General features: G+C 49.6%; 1 protein-coding gene across 16 annotated transcripts in view; it reads left to right on the top strand.

Moving 5' to 3' along the window:
* LOC109885852 (LIM domain only protein 7) overlaps positions 1 to 22,508 on the top strand; it is a 50,323-nt gene that overhangs the window by 8,549 nt on the left and 19,266 nt on the right. For 12 of the 16 annotated variants that reach the window (XM_031815748.1, XM_031815740.1, XM_031815744.1 and 9 more), the window contains 8 exons: positions 78 to 300; positions 1,057 to 1,216; positions 12,142 to 12,171; positions 12,458 to 12,617; positions 12,909 to 13,048; positions 13,188 to 14,010; positions 17,502 to 17,750; positions 21,424 to 21,535. In XM_031815748.1, the coding sequence (XP_031671608.1) occupies positions 78 to 300; positions 1,057 to 1,216; positions 12,142 to 12,171; positions 12,458 to 12,617; positions 12,909 to 13,048; positions 13,188 to 14,010; positions 17,502 to 17,750; positions 21,424 to 21,535 (1,897 nt within the window). The remainder of the gene's footprint in view (positions 1 to 77; positions 301 to 1,056; positions 1,217 to 12,141; positions 12,172 to 12,457; positions 12,618 to 12,908; positions 13,049 to 13,187; positions 14,011 to 17,501; positions 17,751 to 21,423; positions 21,536 to 22,508) is intronic. The other 4 variants (XM_031815743.1, XM_031815753.1, XM_031815751.1 and 1 more) reach the window with 3 other exon arrangements.

The raw sequence follows: 22,508 nt of genomic DNA, 5'->3' as shown, positions 1-22,508 counted from the left end.
AAAGCTAAATAAAAATGTGTGTCCCCCCCGTGTGTCCCCCCCGTGTGTCCGTCGTGTGTCCCCCCCGTGTGTCCCAGGCTCTAGAAGAAACCCCCAGAGGCAGTGTAACAGACAGGGACTACAGTGATGTGATCTACCCAGAGAGGGATGATGAGCTGCTGCCTCTAACCCGGTCCCAGACACCCGGCTACAGCAGAGAGGACTCCGTAGAGAGCTTTACCTCGGCCCTGAGCTTTGACTCGGCAGAGTCCCGTACCCTCAGCTGCATCTCTGACTCCATCCTGAGGGCCGGCAGTGAGGGTAACGACTGGAATATGTTGTTATAGTCGACAGCGTTGGCTGGTTTTTAGTCAGAATATGGTCAATGCAGGATGTGGGGAGTTACCGGTCGATACAAAAATACGCGACCAACAGAATCCAAAGTTAACGGTCACAATATTAGTAGTCACTATCAGGAATGTCGTTCCTCTCAGAGAAGGACGTGCTTACGGCCACAGCCTTTCCCTGCCCCCCGTCCTGCCAGCTCTCTCCTCTCAGTGAGACATTCCATCTGGTTCCACACGGGTCTGATAATGGACATGTCTCATGCCAGGAGCGGGCCAGAGGCAGGACGCTAGAGACACCCTATTCCCTACGCAGTGCACTACTATAGACTAGAGCCCTATTCCCTACGTAGTGCACTACTATAGACTAGAGCCCTATTCCCTACGCAGTGCACTACTATAGACTAGAGCCCTATTCCCTATGTAGTGTACTACTATAAACCAGAGCCCTATTAGTAGTGCACTACGTAGGGAATAGGGCTCCATTTGGGACTCTGTTGGGGATGCTCCCTAATGCCGCTCCACCGTTGGCTGTCTAGGTTCGTTGCCTTCTCTCTGACGGCTGTCTAGGTTCGTTGCCTTCTCTCTGACGGCTGTCTAGGTTCGTTGCCTTCTCTCTGACGGCTGTCTAGGTTCGTTGCCTTCTCTCTGATGGCTGTCTAGGTCTGTTGCCTTCTCTCTGTTGGACTCGTACTGGTCTGTGAGCTCCTCTCTCTCCCTCTCCTCTCCCCAGACTCCAGCAGTGACGTGGAGGCGGAGAACTCTTTTAGGATGAAGGCGGCCGAAGGCAGAGAATCGGGACTGAGGAACTGGGGCAACGTACCTGCACCCTTCCAGAGGAAGAAACATGAGGAAAACCGAATTAAGGGCTGCCTCCCGAGCCCCCTCACCAGGTACTGTGATGTCATACCCAATGACTGTTTTAAAGAATAATTGTTCATCTTCGTTTAGTTAGTTGCTTTACCTGAGTACCACGTTTAGTTTTCTGCTCGTTGAATTTGCATGATGTGGAGGTTTCTATTCAGCTCCGTTGTGTAGGTGTCTACGTGCTGATGTAATACACATCGTTGTGTAGGTGTCTACGTGCTGATGTAATACACATCGTTGTGTAGGTGTCTACGTGCTGATGTAATACACATCGTTGTGTAGGTGTCTACGTGCTGATGTAGACGTGCTGATGTAATACACGCCAACGTGTGCTGATGTAATACACGCCAACGTGTGCTGATGTAATACACGCCAACGTGTGCTGATGTAATACACGCCAACGTGTGCTGATGTAATACACGCCAACGTGTGCTGATGTAATACACGCCAACGTGTGCTGATGTAATACACGCCAACGTGTGCTGATGTAATACACATCGTTGTGTTTTCTACATTCCAGGAAGTTGGAATCAACTGTTTAAAAAGAGAAGAAAAAAAAAACATTGTCACATTACGAACCTCATGTTGTTGACCTAACTCTGATTGCTGATTTGCTTACCATAGCGACAGCGACTCGGACGCCGACCGGCCCCAGCCTGACGTCGTCGCGGACGACCTGGCCAGTCGACGGTTCCGCTCCCCTTCACCAGCCACGCCCACAAATTTTGCGGTACCCATGAGCCCACCGGGCACGTTGAGGCTGTGGACAGGAAGCCCTCGCCTGTTTAGGATTGACTCCCCTCCCAGACACACAGCAGTGTTCTCTCCCAGGTCAGACAGAGAGAGAGGCGTTCGTGTTTAATGGCTTTATATCAGGGTTGTGATTGTCATCACGCTAACGGCTTCTGAAACAACTAGCATGAGGCCGGTCCTGTCATCAAGCTAACAGCTACTGAAACAACTAGCATGAGGCCGGTCCTGTCATCAAGCTAACAGCTACTGAAACAACTAGCATGAGGCCGGTCCTGTCATCAAGCTAACGGCTAATAAAACTACTAGCGTGAGTCTTGACGTTTGTCTGGATTACTGACATTTCATTTTCTTCAACTGCCACAGGTGGTTTGTTTACTCTGGGACTGTCTTTGTACCCTTTTAGGCTCAAACAAACAACTTTTGGTGAAATACAATGAAGTAGTTTGCCTGTTTCCATGACATTCCTGGAACAGAGCTAGCTGCTTTTTTCCACTAACCCTGGTCGTGCTCAACATGGGTATGTAGTGTTGAACTGTGAAAGGTGTGGCTGCTCCTAACTCTACCCGAAGCCCCGGGTGCTTGTGACGGTGTTTAGTTGGCGTATTGTCCACCTCAGAGTGTTGACGTCTACTATAACGTCTCTGGTTAGCAGCAGTTCCACAGCGTTGTGTGACCAGTGCTCCTAACTCTTTACTCGACGCCTCGCTGTAAGGGACTCGCTGTGTTTTGTATTGGGAATGTCCACTGTTAACACGGACGGCTGTCCCGGTCTGTCCTCTGGTTCAACAGCAGCAGTACTGCAGCGTCTCCGTTCCCTCCCAGCCCGTTCCACGACCCCCCATCTTCCATCACCCCCACCCTCTTCTCCGAGGTGGAGCGCTCCATCGACGAGGAACTCCTCCTGATGGAGCTGTGTGAGGAAGACTCTGAGGAGGGGCGAGAGGATCCTGACCCTGTCAAAGATGATCTGTACGCTCGGCGGTTGGAACTAGCCCTCCACCAGACGACCTCCAACCCTGGCTACAACCGCTTCCTTCCCCGCTATTGGACTCCCGAGGAGGAGGTGCACGTCAGGACCATCAGGCTGGGCTCTCATAGGAGACCCTGGTACCACAAGATGTACAGATTCAGGTCTGGATCTGTCTCGTTACTGTGGGATGTGGCTGGGTTTGAATAATCCTAACTCTATCCCTAACCCTGGTACAGGAACTGGGTTTGAATAATCCTGACTATCCCTAACCCTGGTACAGGAACTGGGTCATGACTGGGTTTGAATAATCCTGACTCTATCCCTAACCCTGGTACAGGAACTGGGTTTGAATAATCCTGACTCTATCCCTAACCCTGGTACAGGAACTGGGTTTGAATAATCCTGACTCTATCCCTAACCCTGGTACAGGAACTGGGTTTGAATAATCCTGACTCTATCCCTAACCCTGGTACAGGAACTGGGTTTGAATAATCCTGACTCTATCCCTAACCCTGGTACAGGAACTGGGTTTGAATAATCCTGACTCTATCCCTAACCCTGGTACAGGAACTGGGTTTGAATAATCCTGACTCTATCCCTAACCCTGGTACAGGAACTGGGTTTGAATAATCCTGACTCTATCCCTAACCCTGGTACAGGAACTGGGTTTGAATAATCCTGACTCTATCCCTAACCCTGGTACAGGAACTGGGTTTGAATAATCCTGACTCTATCCCTAACCCTGGTACAGGAACTGGGTTTGAATAATTCTGACTCTATCCCTACTGGTACAGGAACTGGGTTTGAATAATCCTGACTCTATCCCTAACCCTGGTACAGGAACTGGGTTTGAATAATCCTGACTCTATCCCTAACCCTGGTACAGGTAGATGTGGGTTTTGTGCCATGGCTGGGTTCGACTTAAGCTGGGTTTGGATAATGCTTGATGTTGACATTTGGTGTTCAACTCTTGTGTGAGAACCAGAATCCCCAAACTTTTACATCAACGCTTTTCTCTTTTCACCATGTCAGTTCATTCTCTCAACATTTAGGAATTTCCATTTTTGTTTGGGCGCAACTTCCTGTTTTCCTTTCTGTTGATCTTGCCCTGTTAATCTCCTCTCTTCCTCAGTTTCATCCCTTTCCGTCTCTCTCCTTCCCCTCTTCTCTCCTGTTTGTAGCTGAAAGACAACAACAGGTTCTTCAGGATGATTCAGGCTGTGACATCACTCCCTGGCTCGTTGTTCCTGTCTTGTCTGCACCCCCTCCCTCCAGCCACCCCCCTCCCTCCAGCCACCCCCCCCTCCCTCCAGCCACCCCCCTCCCTCCAGCCACCCCCCTCCCTCCAGCCACCCCCCTCCCTCCCTCCCTCCCTCCCTCCAGCCACCCCCCCTCCCTCCCCCAGCCACTCCCATCCCGACTGCACCTTCACCCCTGTATCCCAGTTCAGTGCTTTGTGCAACCGAAAATGAACTATTTCCAAAGGAGTAGATTTTAAACTAGGCTTGTGTGGTATCCAGATTGTCATGTCTTCATACCGACCTTGATCCATCCTGAGAGATTCAGTAATACCGGCACTGAACACAAGGGCTGCCATTTTCAAACTCCACTGAGCCTCTGTAATCCGAAGGTTAGCAATGCTAACAACTACATGTAAAATTCCATAGAGAATGCTAACGGACGCATTGCAAAAATTTTTATTGTCTCAGACTTAATCTATTTGCTGGACAGACATCCCAACTATTGAAGTTCTACAAGTAATTTAAAAAAAATGCTTCTCACTTTGCTGCACGCACAAAGCAAATATTAGACTGCAAGGATCTTGATCCAGGAGGGGATTATCTGTTATCACGCAAAGCTTGATTTTGGAAGAAGCTAACCACTTAGCTAGGTAGCTAACTAGCTACTAAATTAGCTAACCACTTAGCCAGCTAGGTAGCTAACTAGCTACTAAATTAGCTAACCACTTAGCCAGCTAGGTAGCTAACTAGCTATTAAATTAGCTAACTACCTAGCTAAGTGGTTAGCTAACTAGCTATTAAATTAGCTAACCACTTAGCTAGGTAGGTAGCTAACTAGCTATTAAATTAGCTAACCACTTAGCTAGGTAGGTAGCTAACTAGCTATTAAATTAGCTAACCACTTAGCTAGGTAGGTAGCTAACTAGCTATTAAATTAGCTAACCACTTAGCTAGGTAGGTAGCTAACTAGCTACTAAATTAGCTAACCAGAGCATTTTAGACGTTTAACTTTATTTTAAAACTTAAAAATAGAGGCCTTTTTGGAGGATAAAAAATAACCTCATATTTACAGCTTTCGCTTGTGTACTTTCTACACAGTTTGTCTTTTAATTTAATTTAAATTTAGTAGTTACGCAGCAAGAATAAAGTAATTAGATATGTTGATATACAGTACCAGTCATAAGTTTGGACACTTACTCATTCAAGGTTTTTTAAATTTTTACTATTTGTTATATTGTATAATAATAGTTAAGACAAACGATGAAATAACACATGGAATCATGTAGTAAGCAAAGTGTTAAACAAATTAAAATTATATTTGTGATTCTTCAAAGTAGCCACCCTTTGCCTTGACAGCTTTACACTCTTGGCATTCTCTCAACCAGTTTTATGGGGTATTCACCTGGAATGCATTTGAATTAACAGCTGTGACTTACGTTAATTAGTGTAATTTCTTTCCTTTTAATGCATTTGAGCCAATCAGTTGTGTTGTGACAAGGTAGGGATGGTATACAGAAGATGCCAAATAGGGCTAAAAGACCATGTCCATATTATGACGAACAGCTCAAATAAGCAAAGAGAAACAACAGTCCATTACTTTAAGATACGAAGGTCAGCCAATACGGAACATTTCAAGAACTTTGAACGTTTCTTCATGTGCAGTCGCAAAAACCATCATGCTCTGTGATGAAACTAGCTCTCATGAGGTCCGCCACAGGAAAGGAAGACCCAGAGTTACCTCTGCTGCACAGGATAAGTTCATTAGAGTTGACTACACCTCAGATTGCAGCCCAAATAAATGCTTCAGAGTTCAAGTAACAGACACATCTCAACATCAACTGTTCAGAGGAGACTGTGAATCAGGCCTTCATGGCCGAATTGCTCTAAAGAAACCTCAACTAAAGGACCCCAATAATAAGAGACTTGCTTGGGGCCAAACCAATAAAAGACTTGCTTGGGCCAAAAGAACACGACCGGTGAAAATCTGTCCATTGATCTGAGTCCAAATTTGTTGTTCCAACCGCCATGTCTCTGAGACACAGAGCATTTGAACGGATGATCTCTGCATGTGTGGTTCCCACCGTGAAGCATGGAGGAGGAGGTGTGATGGTGTGTGGTTCCCACCGTGAAGCATGAAGGAGGAGGCGTGATGGTGTGTGGTTCCCACCGTGAAGCATGGAGGAGGAGGCGTGATGGTGTGTGGTTCCCACCGTGAAGCATGGAGGAGGAGGCGTGATGGTGTGTGGTTCCCACCGTGAAGCATGGAGGAGGAGGCGTGATGGTGTGTGGTTCCCACCGTGAAGCATGGAGGAGGAGGCGTGATGGTGTGTGGTTCCCACCGTGAAGCATGGAGGAGGAGGCGTGATGGTGTGTGGCTCCCACCGTGAAGCATGGAGGAGGTCTGATGGTGTGTGTGGTTCCCACCGTGAAGCATCGAGGTGTGTGTGGTTCCCACCGTGAAGCATGGAGGAGGAGGCGTGATGGTGTGTGGTTCCCACCGTGAAGCATGGAGGAGGAGGCGTGATGGTGTGTGGTTCCCACCGTGAAGCATGGAGGAGGAGGCGTGATGGTGTGTGGTTCCCACCGTGAAGCATGGAGGAGGAGGCGTGATGGTGTGTGGTTCCCACCGTGAAGCATGGAGGAGGCGTGATGGTGTGTGGTTCCCACCGTGAAGCATGGAGGAGGAGGCGTGATGGTGTGTGGTTCCCACCGTGAAGCATGGAGGAGGTGTGATGGTGTGTGGTTCCCACCGTGAAGCATGGAGGAGGTGTGATGGTGTGTGGTTCCCACCGTGAAGCATGGAGGAGGAGGCATGATGGTGTGGTTCCCACCGTGAAGCATGGAGGAGGAGGTGTGATGGTGTGAGGCTGCTTTGCTGGTGATACTGTCAGTGGTTTATTTAGAATTCAAGGCACACATAAGCAGCATGGCTACCACAGCATTCTGCAGCTATACGCCATCCCATCTGGTTTGGGCTTAGTGGGACTATCATTTGTTTATCAACAGGTCAATGACTCAACACACCTCCAGGCTGTGTAAGGGCTATTTGACCAAGAAGGAGAGTGATGGAGTGCTGCATCAGATGACCTGGCCTCTACAATCACCAGACCTCAACCCAATTGAGATGGTTTGGGATGAGTTGGACAGCAGAGTGAAGGAAAAGCAGCCAACAACTGCTCAGCATATGTGGGAACTCCTTCAAGACTGTTGGAAAAGCATTCCTCAAGAAGCTGGTTGAGAGAATGCCAGGAGCGTGCAAAGCTGTCATCAAGGCAAAGGGTGGCTACTTTGAAGAATCTAAATATAAAATGGATTTGTTGAACACTTATTTTTTTGGACACTGATTGTGTTATTTCATAGTTTTGTCTTCACTATTATTCTTAATGTAGAAAATAGTACAAATAAAGAAAAACCCTTGAATGAGTCGGTCAAATAGTCCTTTGCCTAGTGGTTAGAGCGTTGGACTTGTAACCGAAATGTTGCAAGATCGAATCCCTGAGCAATGTTTAAGTACTATCATAGAACGTGGGCTTTTAGACCCACACCTCGTATAACTTGTTACATCTCTGGAAAAGATTTAGTTGTGAATTCCATCCTGTAATTAGATCACCTGGCGCGTTCTGCACAACAGTGAGACTCAACGCTCCGACCTCAACATCACATGACCGGGGACTATCGGTAAGCTTCATAATGGAACAATTGTGACCGGTAAAACAAACGCCATCTTTATCTCCTAACATATTGTACAAGTTGACTGCAGGTATTTAGTTAAAGTAATATTATACTAATTATTATACTTGATCTAATATTCAAATGTATTAATTTCAAGTAGTTCTAACGGTATTTCAGAAATAATTCCCGTGGCTATATCCAAATACCCAAGCCTACTTTTAAACCAAGTCATTGTGACAATTATAGCTTTTTAAACAACCTGCGTCCAGTTTATCACCTTTGTCATAAAGGCAGGGACCGAGCCTTCCGTTAATCTACTGTGAAGGGCAGGACTGGAGTCCTTTAAAAAAAATGTAAGCTACATGCTTGCCTATAATCATCATGCAAATAATATTGCCCTGTAGATGTGCTACCAAAGTGATGAGGCTGTAAACATTTTGTATGAAGCCTTTATTGAGAAGTGTTTTTAATGCTAAAGGTGTTTTGTTGACATTGGAGTTATGACGATCTGTCTCCCACACACACGGCATCGGGTCGGCAGGGTAGCCTAGTGGTTAGAGCGTTGGACTTGAATCATAATGACTTCTGGTCAAAATAAGTGTCCAAGAAAATGAAATGGGATTTTAGATTTGAACTGTGATGTACCAAACTAACAATGTAACAGTGGGTCAATAAAACAAGATGGTCTTTTTTTTAAAAAGTATTTGGCGTTAGTGTGATGAATGTTCAGCGTCGGTCACGGCCGCGTGTAATATGAATGGTTTGGACGTTGTCCTTGCTGATCTGCGTCGGTCGTGGCCCGGTGTGAATTGGGATAGTTCGGATTCCGTCCTTGTTGTTACTAGAGCTTTCAATAGTGTTGCACGGTATACTGAAACTTCGGTATGTTTAAAAAAAAAAATACTAGGACATGAAAAATGTGTTCTGTACTAGAATTTGTTACTTTCGGTATTTCTATCAAATGTGTCTGACGTCTATCAGCGCAGCCAATGTCCCCATATAGCGAGAGTCCCGGCATTGCTCCACTTCCTCATTGTTAGCGCTAGTCTGTCCTGAGGAACCTCTGGGAGTCTGTCCTGAGGAACCTCTGGGAGTCTGTCCTGAGGAACCTCTGGGAGTCTGTCCTGAGGAACCTCTGGGAGTCTGTCCTGAGGAACCTCTGGGAGTCTGTCCTGAGGAACCTCTGGGAGTCTGTCCTGTCGAACCTCGGAGTCTGTCCTGTCGAACCTCGGAGTCTGTCCTGTCGAACCTCGGAGTCTGTCCTGTCGAACCTCGGAGTCTGTCCTGTCGAACCTCGGAGTCTGTCCTGTCGAACCTCGGAGTCTGTCCTGTCGAACCTCGGAGTCTGTCCTGTCGAACCTCGGAGTCTGTCCTGTCGAACCTCGGAGTCTGTCCTGTCGAACCTCGGAGTCTGTCCTGTCGAACCTCGGAGTCTGTCCTGTCGAACCTCGGAGTCTGTCCTGTCGAACCTCGGAGTCTGTCCTGTCGAACCTCGGAGTCTGTCCTGTCGAACCTCGGAGTCTGTCCTGTCGAACCTCGGAGTCTGTCCTGTCGAACCTCGGAGTCTGTCCTGTCGAACCTCGGAGTCTGTCCTGTCGAACCTCGGAGTCTGTCCTGTCGAACCTCGGAGTCTGTCCTGTCGAACCTCGGAGTCTGTCCTGTCGAACCTCGGAGTCTGTCCTGTCGAACCTCTGGGAGTCTGTCCTGTCATGTTAGCTCCTCTCTCATACTGACTCTAGTCTGTCCTGAGGAACCACTGAGTCTGGGCTGCACCACCACTTATCCTGCACAGAAGTTAACACACTTGAATAATTCAACACGGCCGTGTAGAGATGTTGAAACCGTTTCATGTTCGCAAAACAATGTCTAGAACACGTTCCAATGCAGTAAGGTATCGATAGCTTTGTAGGCTAACTTACCTTGCTAGCTTACAGCTGAAACCAACATCAATTCACTACCGGACCTTGTCTGTTATCATATGCAAACCATGATTCAAAATATTGCTGATTTTACAAAGCTGATAGTCACAAAATGTCTCAGTCAAGATTATTACTGAAGGCTGTGACTGTGTGAATGAGGTCATAGGTCTCACTTTCATAAAATATATATTGCTTCTTAAATGCAAATGTTGATCAGTACAATAAAATAAGTCCTAAACGGAAGGGGAAACTGTAGTCTCTTGAAATCAGCCAAAACGAGCTCAATAACTCAATGCACACCCTCCTGTTGAATATCCATTCCCCTGTATTATGACTAGACCTGGGTAAAACAAGCTCAATAACTCAATGCACACACCCTCCTGTTGAATATCTATTCCCCTGTATTATGACTGGACCTGGGTAAAACAAGCTCAATAACTCAATGCACACACCCTCCTGTTGAATATCTATTCCCCTGTATTATGACTGGACCTGGGTAAATCAAGATGTATCCAAGGAGATTTACTTTTAAAATACATTACATTTTTATGTATTTAGTTACTAAAGTCAAATTGCTTGATTTAATGCGTACATTACAACATTTTAATTGGAATGATATTGAACTCCACTCTGGATCGAGTGACATTCTGTGACTTTGGTAGATGTTGTCATGGTATCTGCTATCGGGATACTGAACCTGGGATCGTGGTGACACTAGTGTTCCCTGCTATCGGGATACTCAACCTGGGATCGTGGCGGCGTCACTAGTGTTCACTGCTATCGGGATACTCAACCTGGGATCGTGGTGGCGTCACTAGTGTTCACTGCTATCGGGATACTGAACCTGGGATCGTGGTGGCGTCACTAGTGTTCACTGCTATCGGGATACTGAACCTGGGATCGTGGTGGCGTCACTAGTGTTCACTGCTATCGGGATACTGAACCTGGGATCGTGGTGACACTAGGTGTTCACTGCTATCGGGATACTGAACCTGGGATCGTGGTGACACTAGGTGTTCACTGCTATCGGGATACTGAACCTGGGATCGTGGTGACACTAGGTGTTCACTGCTATCGGGATACTGAACCTGGGATCGTGGTGACGTTAGTGTTTACTGCTATCGGGATACTGAACCTGGGATCGTGGTGACGTTAGTGTTTACTGCTATCGGGATACTGAACCTGGGATCGTGGTGACACTAGGTGTTCACTGCTACGGTCTTCTACAGTGGGGTTCTAGAGAGCGGGTATGTTACGTGGTTGTGTGTGTGGCTCAGTTGGTAGACCATGGCACTTGGCAATACCAGGGCTGTGGGTTTAGTTACTGTTGGTGGGTTCAGTACTGCAATACCAGGGCTGTGGGTTCAGTACTGCAATTCCAGGGCTGTGGGTTCAGTTACTGCAATTCCAGGGCTGTGGGTTCAGTTACTGCAATTCCAGGGCTGTGGGTTCAGTTACTGCAATTCCAGGGCTGTGGGTTCAGTTACTGCAATTCCAGGGCTGTGGGTTCAGTTACTGCAATACCAGGGCTGTGGGTTCAGTTACTGCAATACCAGGGCTGTGGGTTCAGTTACTGCAATACCAGGGCTGTGGGTTCAGTTACTGCAATACCAGGGCTGTGGGTTCAGTTACTGCAATACCAGGGCTGTGGGTTCAGTTACTGCAATACCAGGGCTGTGGGTTCAGTTACTGCAATACCAGGGCTGTGGGTTCAGTTACTGCAATACCAGGGCTGTGGGTTCAGTTACTGCAATACCAGGGCTGTGGGTTCAGTTACTGCAATACCAGGGCTGGGGGTTCAGTTACTGCAATACCAGGGCTGGGGGTTCAGTTACTGCTGGTATCACCAGGGCTGGGGGTTCAGTTACCGCTGGTATCACCAGGGCTGGGGGTTCAGTTACCGCTGGTATCACCAGGGCTGGGGGTTCAGTTACCGCTGGTATCACCAGGGCTGGGGGTTCAGTTACCGCTGGTATCACCAGGGCTGGGGGTTCAGTTACCGCTGGTATCACCAGGGCTGGGGGTTCAGTTACCGCTGGTATCACCAGGGCTGGGGGTTCAGTTACCGCTGGTATCACCAGGGCTGGGGGTTCAGTTACCGCTGGTATCACCAGGGCTGGGGAGGAAGAAAAAATAATGTAAGCATCAATTATTATATTTGTATTATTTTATGTGTGTAACTCTATGTGTTGAACTGCTTTATCTTGGCCAGGTTGCAGTTGCAAATGAGAACTTGTTCTCAACTAGCCTACCTGGTTAAATAAAAATGGCGAGGTGATTTGAATAAATGGATCTGCTAAATGGCATGTATCTGAGTGTACAGTGGTCTGTTCTTTCTCTGCTAAATGGCATGTATCTGAGTGTACAGTGGTCTGGTCTTTCTCTGGTTCCTGTAGAAACTTGGAGGTAAACCCAGGATGGATATGGTGAGTTAACGGCGCCACCTGCTGGGCTCACTTGGCTCTATGCCACCCCACCCTGCTGGGCTTTAGCTTGGCTTGGCTCGGCGCAGTCTGCTGGCTGGCTGGCTTGGCTTGGCTCGGCGCAGTCTGCTGGCTGGCTGGCTTGGCTTGGCTCGGCGCAGTCTGCTGGCTTGGTGGAATGTTGGACAATGTAATATACGATGACATCCTGATCATCAATCTGCAGTGTTCTCTCTCGCTCGTCTTTCACTTCTCTCTCTCATCTCCTTTGCTCTCTTCACGACAACAGGAGCAAATCGTTGAATGACATCAGGCGGTTCCCGTCGCCTACGCAAGTAGTGCGCCAGGTTTCTGAGGGTGGCATGGAGCTGAGCCCCGGCGCCGTGAGCCAAGACCAACTGCAGATGGTCAGAGCCCGGGTCCACGAGAGTGAGGCCAAGTGGCACAACGTGAGTCCACACACACAGGCATCCATTACCTGTACCGTCCTGACCAGTAGAACTAGGCACCTGTCCCGACCGGTAGAACTAGGCACCCGTCCCGTCCCGACCGGTAGAACTAGGCACCCGTCCCGACCGGTAGAACTAGGCACCCTGACCTCTTAATAAGTGTTTAAAAACCACACTCCCTGGAGGTCTTCACTGGGTTAATGGTTGCCGCTACAAATGAATTCCACAGCAGTTCTTGTCTCTGTCGTGATTCATCTTGTTTTAAGTGTTCCCCCCCCCCCCTCCTGTCAGGACCTGACCAAGTGGAAGCTCCGGCGGCACAGGTCTAATTGTGACCTGCGGAGGAAGATGCAGGAGAGGGACAACATCGTCCTGATGGCCAACGCAGGGGTCATTACAGTCGGGACATTCAAGAGTCTGCAAGAGGACAGGTAAGGGGACGGACATGGAAGACAGACTTAAATAACTTTAGAGTAGTACCTGTGTGTGTGTGTGGATGCCTGCCTGCCCATTCTGCTGTGACATGATCATCACTATTCATATGTTTCCTCTCTTCATCTGATATCACAGGGAAGAGGATGAGGAGTCCCTATGCAGCAATGGCCACAAGGTCTCTCCGTCCACCTCGGTAAGTGAGGGTTCCCTGGAGCTCCGACCCCACACCAGAGCCCCCACCTCGGTAAGTGAGGGTTCCCTGGTGCTCCGACCCCACACCAGAGCTCCGCTGGCCCTCAGCTCCTCTGTGGAGTTAACCTACAGCCCCGGAGTGTCGGAACCCTTCACCGCCCCCAGCGTGACCCTCCAGGGACCCGGAGCCGTGCCCCAATCAGAGCCCATCGTCCTAGGGGGGAGGCGTCATACACCTGTGGCGCCAGAGGGAGCTGGAGGATTAGCCACTTTCCCCAACTCTACCTCTCTCATCTCCTCCCAGATCCAGGCCCAGACCATCTCTAGCCCAGCTCTCTTCATCTCCACTGGACGAGACCACAACGTCTCCTTGCTCTCAAACGGGATCCCGACGACCCTCCCTGGATCTAGCTCCAGTCTTACTACTGGTACCAGTTCTTCTCTAACTACCTCTGACCCGGTGAATGGTACCGGCTCCCACAGCCCCTCTGCCTCCATGGACATCCCAGACCACGCCCTCCTCTCTACTGTAGAGTCCCTGACCTCGGTGGGAGCCCCGGGCTATGTCTCAGCTCCCCAGCAGCAGGAGCTTCCCCTCTACAGGTACAGCTCCAGGGCTCCGGGAGGAAGAGGAAGGGCATCTGCCTCTCTCCCCAGGGGATACCGCCGGTCTGAGGGCTCTTCGTCCTGCCTCTCTGCCGGCTTCACCCCCCGGCCGTTTGGAGCCAAGTCCTCCAGAGGGTCCTCGCTACCCAGGTTCTACAATGTGAGGAATGCCTCTCTCTGTCCCTCCGTCTCTCTCTGTCCCCCCCGTCCCTACCTCTGTCTCTGTGACTAATGCCCCCTTCATTTGTACAGTGTTTCAGTACCTCTATCCCTCCCTCCCTCTGTCTCTGTGACTAATGCAGTACCTCTGTCCCTCCCTCCCCTCTGTCTCTGTGTGACTAATGCAGTACCTCTGTCCCTCCCTCCCCTCTGTCTCTGTGTGACTAATGCAGTACCTCTGTCCCTCCCTCCCCTCTGTCTCTGTGACTAATGCAGTACCTCTGTCCCTCCCTCCCCTCTGTCTCTGTGACTCATGCAGTACCTCTGTCCCTCCCTCTGTCTCTGTGACTAATGCAGTACCTCTGTCCCTCCCTCCCCTCTGTCTCTGTGACTAATGCAGTACCTCTGTCCCTCCCCTCTGTCTCTGACTAATGCAGTACCTCTGTCCCTCCCTCCCCTCTGTCTCTGTGTGACTAATGCAGTACCTCTGTCCCTCCCTCCCCTCTGTCTCTGTGACTAATGCAGTACCTCTGTCCCTCCCTCCCTCTGTCTCTGTGACTAATGCAGTACCTCTGTCCCTCCCTCCCTCTGTCTCTGTGACTAATGCAGTACCTCTGTCCCTCCCTCCCTCTGTCTCTGTGACTAATGCAGTACCTCTGTCCCCCTCTGTCTCTGTGACTAATGCAGTACCTCTGTCCCCCTCTGTCTCTGTGACTAATGCAGTACCTCTGTCCCCCTCTGTCTCTGTGACTAATGCAGTACCTCTGTCCCTCCCTCCCTCTGTCTCTGTGACTAATGCAGTACCTCTGTCCCTCCCTCCCCTCTGTCTCTGTGACTAATGCAGTACCTCTGTCCCTCCCCTCTGTCTCTGACTAATGCAGTACCTCTGTCTCTGTGACTAATGCAGTACCTCTGTCCCCCCCTCCCTCTGTCTCTGTGACTAATGCAGTACCTCTGTCCCTCCCTCCCTCTGTCTCTGTGACTAATGCAGTACCTCTGTCCCTCCCTCCCTCTGTCTCTGTGACTAATGCAGTACCTCTGTCCCTCCCTCCCCTCTGTCTCTGTGACTAATGCAGTACCTCTGTCCCTCCCTCCCCTCTGTCTCTGTGACTAATGCAGTACCTCTGTCCCTCCCCTCTGTCTCTGACTAATGCAGTACCTCTGTCTCTGTGACTAATGCAGTACCTCTGTCCCCCCCTCCCTCTGTCTCTGTGACTAATGCAGTACCTCTGTCCCTCCCTCCCTCTGTCTCTGTGACTAATGCAGTACCTCTGTCCCTCCCTCCCTCTGTCTCTGTGACTAATGCAGTACCTCTGTCCCTCCCTCCCTCTGTCTCTGTGACTAATGCAGTACCTCTGTCCCTCCCTCCCTCTGTCTCTGTGACTAATGCAGTACCTCTGTCCCTCCCTCCCCTCTGTCTCTGTGACTAATGCAGTACCTCTGTCCCTCCCTCCCCTCTGTCTCTGTGACTAATGCAGTACCTCTGTCCCTCCCCTCTGTCTCTGACTAATGCAGTACCTCTGTCCCCCCCCCCCTCTGTCTCTGTGACTAATGCAGTACCTCTGTCCCCCCCCCCCCTCTGTCTCTGTGACTAATGCAGTACCTCTGTCCCTCCCCTCTGTCTCTGTGACTAATGCAGTACCTCTGTCCCTCCCCTCTGTCTCTGTGACTAATGCAGTACCTCTGTCCCTCCCCTCTGTCTCTGTGACTAATGCAGTACCTCTGTCCCTCCCTCCCTCTGTCTCTGTGACTAATGCAGTACCTCTGTCCCTCCCCTCTGTCTCTGACTAATGCAGTACCTCTGTCTCTGTGACTAATGCAGTACCTCTGTCCCCCCCTCCCTCTGTCTCTGTGACTAATGCAGTACCTCTGTCCCTCCCTCCCTCTGTCTCTGTGACTAATGCAGTACCTCTGTCCCTCCCTCCCTCTGTCTCTGTGACTAATGCAGTACCTCTGTCCCTCCCTCCCTCTGTCTCTGTGACTAATGCAGTACCTCTGTCCCTCCCTCCCCTCTGTCTCTGTGACTAATGCAGTACCTCTGTCCCCCCCTCCCTCTGTCTCTGTGACTAATGCAGTACCTCTGTCCCTCCCCTCTGTCTCTGTGACTAATGCAGTACCTCTGTCCCTCCCTCCCTCTGTCTCTGTGACTAATGCAGTACCTCTGTCCCTCCCTCCCTCTATCTCTGTGACTAATGCAGTACCTCTGTCCCTCCCTCCCTCTGTCTCTGTGACTAATGCAGTACCTCTGTCCCTCCCTCCCTCTGTCTCTGTGACTAATGCAGTACCTCTGTCCCTCCCTCCCTCTGTCTCTGTGACTAATGCAGTACCTCTGTCCCTCACCTCTGTCTCTGTGTGACTAATGCAGTACCTCTGTCTCTGTGACTAATGCAGTACCTCTGTCCCTCCCTCCCCCTGTCTCTGTGACTAATGCAGTACCTCTGTCCCTCCCCCTGTCTCTGTGACTAATGCCCCCTTCATTTGTACAGTGTGTTTCAGTATTATTCAGTTCTTCTGCAGGTTGTGCAACAGTTGTACACTACGTCTCTTGTGATTGGATGCTCCCGTGTTCACTGTCTGTGTATCTAAATACTACTATCTTCAATGTGTGCTTGGTACTTGTAGTTCTCCCTGGTAGTATGTGGAGCGAGAGGTATGCGTGGGTGGTCTTGGTACTTGTAGTTCTCCTTGGTAGTGTGTGGTCTTGTTACCGTGTGCTTCCTGATCCTCTTCCATCTCCTATGAATAATGCAGTAGTATAACAGGAGACTGCTGGCTGACTCACTGCCCAGCCTGAGGCCCAATGGCACCCTATTCCCTATATAGGGCGTCAGGTAGCCTAGTGGTTAGTTAGAGCATTGGGCCAGCAGCCTGTTCCCTATATAGGGCCGGCAGGTAGCCTAGTGGTTAGAGGGGAGAGGCAGGTAGCCTAGTGGTTAGAGGGGAGAGGCAGGTAGCCTAGTGGTTAGAGGGGAGAGGCAGGTAGCCTAGTGGTTAGAGGGGAGAGGCAGGTAGCCTAGTGGTTAGAGGGGAGAGGCAGGTAGCCTAGTGGTTAGAGGGGAGAGGCAGGTAGCCTAGTGGTTAGAGGGGAGAGGCAGGTAGCCTAGTGGTTAGAGGGGAGAGGCAGGTAGCCTAGTGGTTAGAGGGGAGAGGCAGGTAGCCTAGTGGTTAGAGGGGAGAGGCAGGTAGCCTAGTGGTTAGAGGGGAGAGGCAGGTAGCCTAGTGGTTAGAGGGGAGAGGCAGGTAGCCTAGTGGTTAGAGGGGAGAGGCAGGTAGCCTAGTGGTTAGAGGGGAGAGGCAGGTAGCCTAGTGGGGAGAGCGTTGGGCCAGTGACTGAAAGGTCGCTGGTTTCAATACCCGAGCAGACAAGGTGAAAAAAAAATGTGCCCTTGAGCAAAGCACTTCATCCTAATTTTCTCCAGGGACACATTACACTGCACCCATCATACTACTATGACTGACCCTGTAAAACGCTGCCCTGTCTTCTACCTACAGTTGGAGAAGACTGCTTCCACACGCCCCCAGAAAATGGTCACTATCTCAGAGGTCGCTGTCAGGGCTCAGCCCTGGGCCACAGCCAATCGGAGCAGTGTGAACCAGGAAGTAGAGGAGGGTGGGAGTCAGACCCAGCCCTCCATCCTGAAGACCAGAGGGGTTCCTGGACCTGCCACCCACCCCAAACCCTTACCCCCTTCTCTCCTGCCCAGCATCCCTGTCTCAGTCAGACAGAATGGCTCTGCACAGGTGAGCTCAACACCTTATGAAACACATCATCCGTACCTGGACTGTCTTAATTAGGGCCAGAGTTTTACCCAACTGTTTATTTCTCCTTTATTTAACCAGGTCGGCCAGTTGAGAACAAGTTCTCATTTACAATTGAATTCAATGCTACCTGGTCAAGATAAAGCAAAGCAGATACAAACACAGTTACACATTGAATAAACAAACGTAGTCAATAACACAATAGGGAAGTCAGTGTTTGCACATGAGGTAGGACAAGGGAGGGAAGGCAAAGAGGCCATTGTGGCGAAAAAATTACAATATAGCAATTACACTGGAGCGGTAGATGTTGCAGAAGATAAATGTGCAAGTAGAGATACTGGGGTGCAAAGGAGCATAATAACAATTTGGGGATGAGGTAGTTGGTTGGGCTATTTACCGATGGGCTGTGTAGAGGTGCAGTGATCTGTAAGCTGCTCTGACAGCTGATGCTTAAAGTTAGTGAGGTAGATATGAGTCTCCAGCTTCAGTGATTTTTGCAGTTCGTTCCAATCAATGGCAGCAGAGAACTGGAAGGAAAGGCGGCCAAAGGAGGAATTGGCTTTGGAGGTGACCAGTGAGATATACCTGCTGGAGTGTGTACTACGGGTGGGTGCTGCTATGGTGACCAGTGAGCTGAGATAAGGTCGGGCTTTACCTAGCATAGACTTATAGATGACCTGGAGCCAGTGGGTTTGGTGACAAATATGTAGCGAGGGCCTGCCAATTAGAGCGTACAGGTCGCAGTGGTGTGTAGTATATGGGGCTTTGGTGACACAACGGATGGCACTGTGAAAGACTGCATCCAATCTGCTGAGTAGTGTTGCAGACTCTCCTAAGTCAAGGATTGGTAGGATAGTCAGTTGTACGAGGGTATGTTTTGCAGCATGAGTGAAGGAGGCTTTGTTGTGATATAGGAAGCCAGTTCTAGATTTAATTTTGGATTGGAGATGTTTAATGTGAATCTGGAAGGAGAGTTTAGTCTAACCACACATCTAGGTATTTGTAGTTATTTGGTAGACATATATTTGTAGACATATTCTAAGTCAGAACCGTCCAGAGTAGTGATGCTAGAGGATCCTAATTTGTGCTACAGGATCCTAATTTCTTTTAAAAGCCTTTGCTTTCCTAACTGCCTGTGTATTGGTTCCTAACTTCCCTGAAAAGTTGCATCTCGATGGGGCTGTTCGATGCTATTGCACAGGATGCTTTTGTGCTGGTCAAGGGCAGTCAGGTCTGGAGTGAACCAAGGGCTATACCTGTTCCTAGTTGTACATTTTTCAAATGGGTCATGCTTATTTAAGTTGGCGAGGAAAGTCTTTTTAAAGAATAACCAGGTATCCTCTACTGACTGGTTGAGGTCAATATCCTTACAGGAGACCCGGGCCAGGTCGATTAGAAAAACCTGCTCGCAGAAGTGTTTCAGGGAGCGTTTTACAGTGATGAGTGGAGGTCGCTTGACTGCAGACCCATTACGGACGCAGGCAATGAGGCAGTGGTCACTGAGATCCCTGGTTGAAGACAGTAGAGATATATTTAGAGCAGGTTGGTCAGGATATCTGAGGGTGCCCGTGTTTACGGATTTGGGGTTTCACCTTGTAGGTTAATTGATGATTTGTGTAAGAGGGTATCTAGCTTAGATTGTAGGACGGCCGGGGTGTTAAGCATGTCCCAGTTTAGGTCACCTGTACGAGCTCTGAAGATAGATGGGGGGGGGAAATCAATTCACATATGGTGTCCAGAGCACAGCTGGGGGCAGAAGGTTGTCTATATAGCAAGCAGCAACGGTGAGACTGGTTTCTGAAAAGGTGGATTTTTAAAAGTAGAAGCTTGAATTGTTTGGGCACAGACCTGGATAGCATGACAGAACTCTAGGCTATATCTGCAGTAGGTTGCAACTCCGCCCCCTTTGGCAGTTCTATCTTGCCGGAAATTGTTATAGTTAGGGATGGACATTTCAGGGTTTGTCTTCCTAAGCCAGGATTGACACGGCTAGGACATCAGGGTTGGCAGAGTTTTATTCGCTGCTTCAGCACAAACTTAGGAGGAGGCTTCTGATGTTAACATGAACCAAAGGCTTTTACGGTTACAGATGAGAGCACCTGGGGAATGGGAATGGGAGTGGGGCTGTAGGGGTTAACCTCTACATCACTAGAGGAGTAGTGGGGCTGTAGGGGTTAACCTCTACATCACTAGAGGAGTAGTGGGGCTGTAGGGGTTAACCTCTACATCACTAGAGGAGTAGTGGGGCTGTAGGGGTTAACCTCTACATCACTAGAGGAGGAGTGGGGCTGTAGGGGTTAACCTCTACATCACTAGAGGAGTGGGGCTGTAGGGGTTAACCTCTACATCACTAGAGGAGTGGGGCTGTAGGGGTTAACCTCTACATCACTAGAGGAGTGGGGCTGTAGGGGTTAACCTCTACATCACTAGAGGAGTGGGGCTGTAGGGGTTAACCTCTACATCACTAGAGGAGGAAGAGGAGTGGGGCTGTAGGGGTTAACCTCTACATCACTAGAGGAGGAGGAGGAGTGGGGCTGTAGGGGTTAACCTCTACATCACTAGAGGAGGAGGAGGAGTGGGGCTGTAGGGGTTAACCTCTACATCACTAGAGGAGTGGGGCTGTAGGGGTTAACCTCTACATCACTAGAGGAGTGGGGCTGTAGGGGTTAACCTCTACATCACTAGAGGAGTGGGGCTGTAGGGGTTAACCTCTACATCACTAGAGGAGTGGGGCTGTAGGGGTTAACCTCTACATCACTAGAGGAGTGGGGCTGTAGGGGTTAACCTCTACATCACTAGAGGAGTGGGGGCTGTAGGGGTTAACCTCTACATCACTAGAGGAGTGGGGCTGTAGGGGTTAACCTCTACATCACTAGAGGAGGAGGAGGAGTGGGGCTGTAGGGGTTAACCTCTACATCACTAGAGGAGGAGGAGGAGTGGGGCTGTAGGGGTTAACCTCTACATCACTAGAGGAGGAGGAGGAGTGGGGCTGTAGGGGTTAACCTCTACATCACTAGAGGAGGAGGAGGAGTGGGGCTGTAGGGGTTAACCTCTACATCACTAGAGGAGGAGGAGGAGTGGGGCTGTAGGGGTTAACCTCTACATCACTAGAGGAGGAGGAGGAGTGGGGCTGTAGGGGTTAACCTCTACATCACTAGAGGAGGAGGAGGAGTGGGGCTGTAGGGGTTAACCTCTACATCACTAGAGGAGGAGGAGGAGTGGGGCTGTAGGGGTTAACCTCTACATCACTAGAGGAGGAGGAGGAGTGGGGGTTAACCTCTACATCACTAGAGGAGGAGGAGTGGGGGTTAACCTCTACATCACTAGAGGAGTGGGGCTGTAGGGGTTATCCTCTACATCACTAGAGGAGTGGGGCTGTAGGGGTTAACCTCTACATCACTAGAGGAGGAGGAGTGGGGGTTAACCTCTACATCACTAGAGGAGTGGGGCTGTAGGGGTTAACCTCTACATCACTAGAGGAGTGGGGCTGTAGGGGTTAACCTCTACATCACTAGAGGAGTGGGGCTGTAGGGGTTAACCTCTACATCACTAGAGGAGTGGGGCTGTAGGGGTTAATTAGCCATTCGGAGAAGGGGGTCTGGTTTCGTGGCACATCGAATCTCCAGGTGTCACCTTCACCTTGTCTCCTCCTCAGGTACGTCACAGTGACCGAGTGAGTCTTACCTTGAAGATTAACAGTCGACCACACTTTGGTTTCAACACTCACTGGGACTCGACAGGAGCAAGAGTCGGAGGCATCCAACCAGGTGAGTTGACTCCACCACTCCCCTCCTTCAGGGATGGATGGGGACACCTATGTCCTGTCTACCATGTTGTTGTTAGCATTGGTTGTAATCCAATAAGAGCTTAGTAGGTAAGATGTCAACAGAAATGTAGCAACAACAGTAAGTAATGGATGAATAGAAGTTTGAACAAACAGCTGAATATATATTATTATATTATATTTTTTGGGGGGGAGATATGTTTTAGTCTAAAGGTGTCTTGGTGCTAGAAACGGTTGAATTGACCGTGGCTGGGTTGTTAGTAATGACATAATGGTTGTTCCTTCGATGTCCATTACCTACAGTACAGGGAGATACTCATGAATGTTTAAACAGACCTGTGAGAGGTGTGACTTACCCTGCAACAGAGACCTAGTCAGAACCACTCTGTAATCAGGAGATCTATAACCTATACTGTTCCTCTGGGTCGGTCAGGTGTGACTGGAAATACCATCTACTACTGTCCTGTAGCTGCTCTCTCTACTACTGTCCTGTAGCTGCTCTCTCTACTACTGTCCTGTAGCTCCTCTCTCTCTCTACTACTGTCCTGTAGCTTCTCTCTCTCTACTACTGTCCTGTAGCTCCTCTCTCTCTACTACTGTCCTGTAGCTCCTCTCTCTCTACTACTGTCCTGTAGCTCCTCTCTCTCTACTACTGTCCTGTAGCTCCTCTCTCTCTACTACTGTCCTGTAGCTCCTCTCTCTCTACTACTGTCCTGTAGCTCCTCTCTCTCTACTACTGTCCTGTAGCTGCTCTCTCTACTACTGTCCTGTAGCTGCTCTCTCTACTACTGTCCTGTAGCTGCTCTCTCTACTACTGTCCTGTAGCTGCTCTCTCTACTACTGTCCTGTAGCTGCTCTCTCTCTACTACTGTCCTGTAGCTGCCTCTCTCTCTCTACTGCTGTCCTGTAGCTCCTCTCTCTCTCTACTACTGTCCTGTAGCTCCTCTCTCTCTCTA

The sequence above is a fragment of the Oncorhynchus kisutch genome, unplaced genomic scaffold (assembly GCF_002021735.2).
Source record: "Oncorhynchus kisutch isolate 150728-3 unplaced genomic scaffold, Okis_V2 scaffold601, whole genome shotgun sequence".
Taxonomy (NCBI): Eukaryota; Metazoa; Chordata; class Actinopteri; order Salmoniformes; family Salmonidae; genus Oncorhynchus; species Oncorhynchus kisutch.
This window is presented reverse-complemented; position numbering and strand designations above follow the sequence as displayed.